The sequence below is a fragment of the Lipophrys pholis genome, assembly GCF_963383615.2.
Source record: "Lipophrys pholis genome assembly, chromosome: 15".
Taxonomy (NCBI): Eukaryota; Metazoa; Chordata; class Actinopteri; order Blenniiformes; family Blenniidae; genus Lipophrys; species Lipophrys pholis.
In genome coordinates, this window is record NC_137642.1 from 27,410,855 (window position 1) to 27,422,044 (window position 11,190).

Here is an 11,190-nt window from a genome sequence, read left to right on the forward strand (position 1 = left end):
CCAATTACCAGTGGATATTTGAAAGATATGAACACTTTATTTATTTATTTATTTATTTATTTATTTATTTATTTATTTATTTAGAACTGATCAAAATTCATAGAGATATTGGAATTTTAATACTTGAGGCTCAAAACACACAATTAACAACAATTATTCCAAGTTTTTTTTGTCTGTGATGGAGATGGGAGTTATAATCTGGGAGGATTATTATCTTGTGTTACAAAGATGTGATTCTAAAATCAATCAAATATAAGACCCTTTTTTTTTTTTTGTTTGTGATTAATTGGACCAATCAGGTTCACAGCACCAACAGTGTCACACAGGTTGATCAATCTTCTTCTCTTCATGCAAACAGAATTTAAAATTTCTGCTTTTTAGAATACGTTACTGGATTCTCATTTAATATCATATTCTAAATACGTGAAGATCATTCATTGATAAATCGTCTCGAGCTCATTAAAGAGAAGAGACTCCTCTCAAGGTGGACGGATGAATACAAGCATGAGAGCGACTGTCAGGGAGGAGATATCAGACTCGCTTTTCCTCCTGTACCGCGGCGGCGGCGGCGGCGGCGGCGGCGGCGGAGCAATTGGCAGGAAGACAGATAAGAAAACAGACGACGGGTGGAGGGGCAACGCAAACAGACAGATGAGACACTAAACAGAAATGAAGAGGAACAGGATCGTCCTGTAATCTAATGACGGCGATGATTGAGAGCGAGGGACCGTGTTCGCCGACTGTAGCTCTAATTATCTGTCACACGCCGAAATGGAATGAGTCCTCAGGGGGCTGCAGACGGAGAGAGAGAGAGAGAGAGAGATGGAGGAGGAGGTGGAGGAGAAGGTGTAATGCGTGCAGCACAAGGCTGCCGTTACATAACCCCCCCCCCCCCCCCACCCCCCCAGAGCGAAGCCTGAAGTTTGCTGGATAAACAGGCAGCGAGACTGATGGATAGACGACCCCACACAATCGGTCGTAAATACCCTCGCCCACCACCAGGGGGATAAACGAGGCATGCGACAGACGGTGCCAGCGATCCCCAGAGGGAATCCATCGAGACAAGTGTGCAAACTTCTCCCAGAAGCAGTCAGCTGACGTATCTTAAAAAGCTCGTTGTTTTTTTTTTTTTATTTATAGTCATTTATAGTGACCAGGACCAAAAGCGGCGTTTCAGGAAAGTTGCACGTTCCTCCGTTTCCATGGCGACGGAGTTGGAGCGTTCTCAAAGAGTTGCGTTTCCCCCGTTTTCCCCAGAAAGTTGCGTTCCGGTGCCCCCGAGCACCGTTGGTCGTTTAAACGGAGGTTTACGTCACGTAAACGTGAATTGTACTTCCTGTTCTAACTGTGACACTGATTGTTGGAAATGGCTTGATGAGTCTTTAGCGCCGTGAACGGAAAAAAAAAAAAAAAACATTTATTCGTAAAACGTGGTCACCTAATAGTAATACAATCGATTGTTCAGCTACGGAGCGTGTGCAGAACAACTGGACCGGTGGAGCCCGAGCGTTTTCAGAAACAGTTTTGGTTCCAGCCTGAGGATGAATTTACGCTTCAATGACCTGCAGAGGGGCAATAAGGGGCAATAACACCAGTGGTTTGCGTCACGTCTGGGTCAAGAGAGTCTGTAGGAAATGACAGGAAGTCGTTGTGACGTCATGAACAGAAGACATGTTCCAGTGTGACACTTCAGAACGAGGCTCTCGGGATTCGTCCTCAAATGTTCATTGTTGGGTTTTCTCAGCGTGTCTTTGTCTCGGGAATCGTTTGAGGAACGAGCTCGTCTTCACTCTGACCCCTCCCCCCCACCCCCACCCCCACCCCCACCCCCATCCCCTCCCCCGCCTCTGTCCGTCTGCTTGCAGTGAGCTCCAACCAGAGCCATGGGGAGTACCCGGACTGCCGCAGTGAGAGGGAGTCGGGGGGCGAGGCGTCTCTCCTGGTGTCCCCGCTGGTGGTGGCGGGGATCGTTATAGGCCTCGTGCTCTTCCTCTCCTGCGTCACCATCATCGTGGGCAGCCTGCGCAAAGACAGCCGACTGCGGAACCCGCACCTCCGAGCCAGCTACGGTCAGTGAGGGTTTTCCTCTCAGGCAGCGGGACGAGGCACCGAGGCCCCAAGCGGAGATACCGTGACGCCACCGTGAAAGCTAACGACCTGGTTGCTATCAAATTAGCCTCAAGGGGGGGGAAAATTTGTAAAAACTCCCAGAATGCAACAGCGACAGGAGACGTTTTCTTGATATTTCACAGGTTTTTTTGCAGCAGAAGGTTTCATTGAAATTGGCTTTACGTTGAGATTGGAGTCCGTCCCTGGAGTCGTCGTTTGGTTTTGTGACTCGCGGCGCCGCAACAAAGATTTAACGTTTATTGCGGCTCGAAATTTTTCAAATCGCTCAACGTGAAACTGTCTGTGACCCCGAGGATCTTTAAGAGCTGACAAGTAAAGAGATCCTGGGTTTTACGTTTCTAAACTTTCCTCTCGTCTCCATATCGTCATGTCTGCTAGCGGCTAATGTTAGCTTAGCTTCGTCGCCACAGAGCTGTGTTGGCATTGTCGCTGAGTGAAGGCGCAGGAATCATCTTCATACTAGCCTAGCCGCAAACTAGCCGCTACCTATCCGCTACCTATCCGCTACCTATCCGCTAACTCGCCACTAGCTAGCCACTAACTCGCCGCTAACTAGCCGCTAGCGCTCCTCCATCCAATCAGTAACGGCACCACTCACATTCAACAAGAGTTGCCACAGTATCATCGATATGAAGTTAAAGGAACTTTATCAGGCGCACCGAGAAAATAAAACACTTTTTTAAAAGGCGTTATTTACCAATGAATAATTATTTGAGATTAACACGTTGAAGTCACGGCCCTTCTTTTGAATTTAGGAGTTCATGTCACCACAGGAAGCCAGAGGGTAAAGCGTGACGTCCTCACCCCCCCGGGCTCGGTGTCTCTTCTCTTCGCAGGACTGGACGGTTTCTCTTACGGAGGTTCTGCCGGAGAGCTGAGGTCCAGCTGCTTGGAGGACTTCCCTCCCGGTCTAGACTTCCACTCCTACAGAGAAACTCTGTCGCAGATCAACAGCCTGTATCCTGACTCGCCGCCGCGGTAAGAGCTGGCGTGAAGCCACGGAGCGGGAAAAACCGGGACGTGGTTTATCTCGTTTTCAGCTACAAAAAAAAAAAAAGTTTTTTGATATTTGTCCTCACACGTCCGTCACAATCCCGCTCCGTCAGCGGCGACCGGAGGACGTGAGAAAGTGTTTTGACTGAAGTGGATCTTCACTTTTCCTTCCTTCACATGGAGACAAACACGCTTAAACATCCACCGTCACACCAGCCGGTTCTATTCCTGTACGAGGTTTAACTGCCATGCACCCGCCCGCCACTAGTGGGAGCTGTCAGTACTGCAGCATCACCGTGAGAATCCAGGAGATTTCCTCACACTAAAAGAGTACCCTAAAAGATTTTCCATACAAAGCGGATGAGAGAGGCTCAGTGTGGTAGTTTTATGTTGACAGTCACCATAATAACAATCCAACTTGGTAGTTTTATTTTGACAGTCACCGTAATAACAATCCAACTTGGTAGTTTTATTTTGACAGTCACCATAATAACAATCCAACTTGGTAGTTTTATTTTGACAGTCACCGTATTAACAATCCAACTTGGTAGTTTTATTTTGACAGTCACCATATTAACAATCCAACTTGGTAGTTTTATTTTGACAGTCACCGTAATAACAATCCAACTTGGTAGTTTTATTTTGACAGTCACCGTATTAACAATCCAACTTGGTGGTTTTATTTTGACAGTCACCGTATTAACAATCCAACTTGGTGGTTTTATTTTGACAGTCACCATAATAACAATCCAACTTGGTAGTTTTATTTTGACAGTCACCGTAATAACAATCCAACTTGGTAGTTTTATTTTGACAGTCACCGTATTAACAATCCAACTTGGTGGTTTTATTTTGACAGTCACCGTATTAACAATCCAACTTGGTGGTTTTATTTTGACAGTCACCATAATAACAATCCAACTTGGTAGTTTTATTTTGACAGTCACCGTAATAACAATCCAACTTGGTAGTTTTATTTTGACAGTCACCGTATTAACAATCCAACTTGGTGGTTTTATTTTGACAGTCACCATAATAACAATCCAACTTGGTAGTTTTATTTTGACAGTCACCATAATAACAATCCAACTTGGTGGTCTGTCCAGTAGAATGTTCTCCCAGTGTTGATGATTAGAGCTCATTGTTCTCTGCGGTGTGTGTGTGTGTGTGTGTGTGTGTGTGTGTGTGTGTGTGTGTGTGTGTGTGTGTGTGTGTGTGTGTGTGTGTGTGTGTGTGTGTGTGTGTGTGTGTGTGTGTGCGTGCGTGCGTGCGTGTGTGTCTTCCTTACAAAAACAAACAACAGCACCAACTAGTGGCCCAACAGGCTAACTACATCATTTTCAGCTTTTCTGTTGTTTCCATAGAAACAGATATCAGCTTCAAAACGTTGTCCTGCGTCACTCTGTTCACTGTGTTCATGGAAACACGACGATCAGTCCCGGAGCATCGGCTCACGTCAAACTGACGACTTAAACGCGACTAAAACTGCGTTTGTTTTTACAGATGAATTGTTGAAAAACAAATAAGTGAAGCCGTCTTTTCTGGGCGCGAAGCCGCAGACGTGACGTCTCGTCGGTCAGATGAGATCAGACGCTTCGGCTTTTTTACCCCCAATTATGTCAAACGCCACATATATAGTGTAACCGACCCTTTATCCGCTCTGCCGCCGCTCGGGCCGACCCTCCTTCCGCGGTAATTCATTTATTGGCGCGCCCCCCCCCCCCCCCCCCCCCACCTCCGCTGGCCTTTGTAAAGGTGCAGAAGAAGAAGAGGGAGAGGAAGAGGAAGAGGAAGCAGAGAGAGAGAAGGAGCCGCTAAACGCCAGAGTCGCCGTGTTTCTCCTCCAAATGTCAGACGCTCTAATTGGCGACTTTAATAATTCACACAGATCCCTCCCCTGCAGTGTGTGTGTGTGTGTGTGTGTGTGTGTGTGTGTGTGTGTGTGTGTGTGTCATCCATCTCCTGACTGAGTTCTTACACCTGAGGGCGGCAGAAAGTCCTGAATATTCAGTTTGACTTCACATCCTTGACACTTATTTACTTGCGTGTGTTTTGCAGTTTTTGTCTTCAGAAGAAAGATTTACATATAAATTATATGAACCGGCGCCGCAACTAAAGAAATGTCCTCCTTCAACCGTCAGCGTCCCCGTCGGTTCCCTTCGTGGTGCAGGAATACGAATATCAAGGAAAGGGGTTGTTTTTTTTTTTTTCTTATAATAAATCATATAATTCTCAAATAAAAGAGACGGTAAAGTATCTTACCACATTCTAAGTTTTAAAAATAAGCAAGAAAACAATTTATCAAATATTTTGACATTTGTGACATTGCATTTTAATTTCAGCGACTATTTTTGTGATAAATCTAAAACGTATTGACATTTTACAATGTGAATTAAATCATATATTTCTTGTTTTTAGATCCACTTGTGAATATATGGGATAAAAAACTTTCGATTGTGGCCCTCAAATTCACATTCTCTGTTCATATATTACTTTTTTAATGGCTACAAATTTATATTATGTGGCCTTAAATGAGTATTTCCATAAGAGAAATTCATATTTCTTGTCCTAAAATGACTATTTTGATATGCTGATCTGTGACCACGACCTGCTAACCGGTTAGACACGTTTGTAGTACCAATTTGTGCCACAAGGTGGTGACATCACTCACATTACGTAGAGAACATGCAAACACAAACTGAATCTGATTTTGTACGTTTTTGTTTTTTTTAACATTTGAAACAAGGGATTACACTTACACTATTACACTAATTACACTATTCTTCATATATATATATATATATATATATATGAGGTTTGCATCATCGTGTTTGAATGTCGTTACAAGACAGAGCAACACAATGTTTTATGTTCAGCTCAGCTGAAGTCAAAAAAATAAAAAAATAAATAATCTGCATCACGACCGAGACGAGAAAAGAAAAGAGGAGCTCACGAGAAACGTCAGAGCTTCTGGCGGAGAACCAGAGGGTCTGTGAGAGAGCCTGGACACTCGGACAACAGCCAACACACACACACACACACACACACACACACACACTGCAGCGTCATCACATGACTTCAAATAAAACAACTTCAGCGTTATGGTAAACAAATTGTGTGATTGGTGTGTGTGTGTGTGTGTGTGTGTGTGTGTGTGTGTGTGTGTGTGTGTGTGTGTGTGTGTGTGTGTGTGTGTGTGTGTGTGTGTTTCCACACACACACACACACACACACACACACACACACCCCATATGCTCGTGTGGCCTGGCGCAGGTTTCTGCAGAGCGTCATAACTGGAGGTTTTCCTTTCCTCCTGACCGGTGCGACGAGAGCATCTGCAAACTGTCCAGTGATGAAGACACATTATGAGCCTTCATCTCTGTACAAAATAGTTTTAATTAAGGCCGGTTGGTTGGTTAGCTGGTTTGTTGGCTGGTAACCGAGGGACCGAGCTGCTGGTGATTAGAAGATCGGTCACTTTAATCATGTGTAGCATGTAGCATCGCTGGTGTGTGACCACTGAAACTCTTTAGCATGTAGCATGTAGCATCGCTGGTGTGTGAGCCTGAAACCCTTTAGCATGTAGCATGTAGCATCGCTGGTGTGTGACCCTGAAACCCTTTTATCATGTAGCATGTAGCATCGCTGGTGTGTGAGCCTGAAACCCTTTAGCATGTAGCACGTAGCATTGCTGGTGTGTGAGCCTGAAATGCTTTAGCATGTAGCATTGCTGGTGTGTGAGTACCAATAGGTTAGCCTCGATAGTTAACGGTCGAGTCGAGTCAAGTCGAGTCAGGCAGAGTAGGGACTAGTGGAAAAGCGTCTTTAGTACTCGTCCTTCAGTAAAGTAACATCGGTGTGTTTCTGGTTCTCACGTCTCCGTCTTGGTCTTTGATCTCTGCAGGTACGATGAGTGTGTCGGCGCCGGATCGACGGAGACGTACATCCCTTCAGATGACCCGCCTCCGTACTCTCTGCTGGACCCCTGCCAGGCCGAACCGCCGCCGGAGACCTCAGCCAGCACCGCCCGCTTCTCCCCCTCTCACTACCCGCCGGGACTGCAGGACCGGGGGGGTCAGCACGTCGCCGCCATCTCCTTTCCCCTGGAGGCGGCGCCGCCGTACGAGGAGGTGCTGGCGGAGCAGGGAACGCCCCTCCCCCTCATGCCGTGTGACCTTTATAAACACCAGTCGCAGGGCGGGGAGGACGGACGCTCGCAGCAGCCAGCGGCGGACCACATCCTGCTGGACAGTTAGTCCGGGGTGGAGCGGCAGGGTGGAGCGGCAGGGTGGAGCGGCGGCCATGACTCCAAACGTCTCGTGAGATGTTGACATCTTCCACCCGATCAGGCTGAAACTTCACAGGGACTCCGGTGAAACGAGACTCAACCAGTCCTCAAACTTTTCTTTTCTTTTTTTTTTCTAATGAACAAGATAAAAAAGAACTAAACTCACTGACCACATCAAGGAACAACTTGTTTCACTCAAATGATCCGACTCTTCTTCTTGTGTCGTAAACAGCAGCGGTGAAAGGAAGGAAGCCTTTGTGAAATCAATAATCTATTTGTCTGATCAAAGCTTCCGGGGAAACAGATTTTACAGACCGTTTATCAAACCTTTTAAAAACCACATGATGTTTCCCGGGTCACAGAATAAAGCACTTCTCAATAGATTCACTTTAATACTGTTGGAAAGTTTCTCATTGGTGGAACAACGACGACATGCATTTGTGGGATGAGCAGCAAACTTTACCAAGTCTAATAACCAGCGATGGCGGTAACGTGTTACTTTGAAGTGTTCGTACGAGAGTAACACGTTACTTTGAAGTGTTCGTACGAGAGTAACGTGTTACTTTGAAGTGTTTGTATGAGAATAACGTTGGTACTTTGAAGTGTTTGTATGAGAATAACATGTTACTTTGAAGTGTTCGTACGAGAGTAACACGTTACTTTGAAGTGTTCGTACGAGAGTAACGTTGCTACTTTGAAGTATTTGTATGAGAATAACATGTTACTTTGAAGTGTTCGTACGAGAGTAACACGTTACTTTGAAGTCTTCGTACGAGAGTAACACGTTACTTTGAAGTGTTCGTACGAGCGTAACGTTGCTACTTTGAAGTGTTTGTACGAGAGTAACACGTTACTTTGAAGTCTTCGTACGAGAGTAACACGTTACTTTGAAGTCTTCGTACGAGAGTAACACGTTACTTTGAAGTCTTCGTACGAGAGTAACGCGTTACTTTGAAGTCTTCGTACGAGAGCAACACGTTACTTTGAAGTGTTCGTACGAGAGTAACGCGTTACTAAGTAACTCGTGTGACAACAAGCAGACTAATGCTGCATTTACACACAAATATAGTTTTTCCTTCAATCGTGGAAAATTCTGAACATTTTCAACGTGACATTTAGTTGCGCCACGTCACCTTAGGAATGTCGGGAATGTGTCATGAATTACGGAAAAAACGATATTCGTGACACATCCTGCCTGTGTGAAAATGCAGTGTGACTGGGAACGGACCCTCACCGGAAGAGGAAAGTTACTGACGCCGTTTCCTGGTATGTCAGCGCCGTCACGATGTTACGGGGAAAATCCGCAGCTCGTCACGCCGTACAAAAAAAAAAAAAAAGCGTGGTCACTCTTAGTAATCAAGGGCTCTGGTGTTATTACTATCGATGCTGTTAATGGACCCAAGCAGCAAAATGTAGCTTGGAGCCCCCGCACCCCCACCCCCCAACCTCTTCTTCCTCTTCCTCCTCCTCCTCTTCCTCCTGACGAGGTCGAGTCAATGCAAACAGAGAAACACAGAAAACTGTAGATTTCAATGTGCACTCAGATTAGATGTTGTTCGGTAACATCAGCTCGGGTTAGGACAGACTCAGGGTGTGATTTGTGGAGCGACGGGGGGGGATTTACCCTCCTTTTGGTTTTCTGCCGGATCAAATCTGTTAAAACCATCAAATCTGTTAAAACCATCAAATGTCACCGGTGAAAGTCACATTTTTAGCTGCTTATATACAGAATAGGCCTAAAACCATCGTTACACATTATATATTTGCTCATTTTACCGAGTTCTCTTTATATTTACATTAAGTTCAGTCCTAAAATGTCTGTTTTAATTAGAAATATTAGTTTTAAACTCTTTAATTAATCATGATTTCCTCTAAACAACTGGAGGAAAATAATGTAAAAAAGCATCGGAACAGCCCCCCCATGTGGTTTCTTCACAAACTGCACCCTGGATGAGCGAGTTAATTCACCGTCAGCGTGAGCGACGCCGAGGCTCCGTTTACACGTTTAAACGTTTCGCATGAAAACACGTCTTTTTTTTTTTTTTCTTTACTTTTCGTTTCTGAAACGTATACAGGTCAAAAAAGATACATTTTCCCGCCGTTTCCATGGAAACGGAGTCAGGGCGTTTTCAAAAAGTTGCGTCTTCAGTGGATCCGAGCATTGATGTCGTGTAAACGGGCGTTATTACGATAATTAATGCTGGAAATTCACCACAAACTATCCTGAATGCTGATACGGACCCTGCATAGTCTCATTTTCAATTTTTATTTTTTTTTATGATTATTTACTTTTTTTTTTCCAAACACGGTGCATTACATACTTAAAATAACTTACTCACACACTACTAATTTACACTAGTGTGGGTAGTTGTAACATTTTATATCTTGCAAATGACTTTAAAATGACTTATCAAACATTATTTTTAACTTAATTGTATTCCCGTTAAGACCTCGTTTACACAACATCTCAAGTGAAAAACGCCTCGATTTTGTGTTTTCATTTCAGAAAAGTTTCACGTTTCCATGAAAATGACAGAAATGCTGAAAACGATGTCGTTTTCACGTGTGGCCAGTAGTTGGCGCTGTTGTGGTGAAACCACACACGTGCAGCGGAGAACAACGCGCTCTAAAAACGAACAACGGGAGAACGAGGACATTCTAATGGACACCAATGCTGGATTGTTCTTACGGTGACTGTCAAAATAAAAGCACCAAGTCCCCAGGACAATATGGAACGGGAGTCATGAGACTCTGGAGGAAACTTTGTTCTGATTGGCTCTACTGAGCACGACCATGGTGTGCAGGACCCGGAGCAGCTTTTCAGAAAAATAGTTTTTCCTCCCGTCTCCATGCAGTTGGCGCATTTTCAAAAAGTTGCGTTTACCTCCGTTTCCACGGAGACGGAGTCGAACCGTCTTCAAAAACCCATCTATCTGCTCCCGCATGTCCAGCAGAACTACTTAGTCCGGATGCGGGGGATCTGCTGCCACCTACAGGAGGACAGAACCACGGCGCTTCCGGAAATCTCACCGTCGCCGGTAGACGGACCCAAAAGAACCACCGTAGTTTTGCGTTTTGACTTGAAGGCGTGCAGCCGGCGCCGCGCTGTCGCCCCTCGCTCTCCGTCCGTCACGCCGCTTCCTGAATGAACCTGGAGACACCGACACTGTAGACGCCGTCCTCCATCTCGCCACTGGGGCGCCGGGCCGAAACCGGCCCAGCCTCACCGACAACCTCCTCCGTCTAACCTTAGAATAACTGCTACCGACTGTGCGTTTTGTGTTTGTTTGTTTGTTTGTTTGTTTGTTTGTTTGTTTGTTTTGTCAGAATTGTGGCTGAATCAGCCCCCCGAGACTGTTCGTGTGCGACGTTGCCGCCTTGAAACGACGAGCGCGACGCAAACTGGCTCAACGTGATGAAGTGATGAAGATCTGCTGACGTGACAGGAAACGATGATAATATAGACTTGTTTTTCGCTAAAATCTCTTTTTTTCATCCTATTTATTGTGTTGTAAGTTATATTTTCACCATATTGTCGATTACCACTTATTATATTGAAATAATAATTTTTCTCGTTTTATAATCTTTTTTTTTTTTTCCAATACCCATGTTTGTATGTTTTAAGTGACTTTTGGGCTTTTTTTTATCAGAAAATAGTGTATATTATTATACATATTATATTCAAACCAGATTTTCTTTTCATAAAACCTTTTTATTTAACCATTAAATGGTTTGTATGTAGAGTGTGTTCGTGTTTCCCCCCCTGTTAAAAAAAAATA

General features: G+C 44.8%; 1 protein-coding gene across 2 annotated transcripts in view; it reads left to right on the top strand.

Annotated features, from left to right (window-relative positions):
- Positions 1-8,733, top strand: part of bean1 (brain expressed, associated with NEDD4, 1) — a 30,519-nt gene extending 21,786 nt beyond the window's left edge. For both annotated transcript variants that reach the window (XM_080481926.1, XM_080481925.1), the window contains 3 exons: positions 1,866-2,069; positions 2,967-3,108; positions 7,028-8,733. In XM_080481926.1, the coding sequence (XP_080338052.1) occupies positions 1,866-2,069; positions 2,967-3,108; positions 7,028-7,379 (698 nt within the window). In that variant the 3' untranslated portion in view covers positions 7,380-8,733. The remainder of the gene's footprint in view (positions 1-1,865; positions 2,070-2,966; positions 3,109-7,027) is intronic.
- The last annotated feature ends 2,457 nt before the right edge of the window (positions 8,734-11,190 follow it).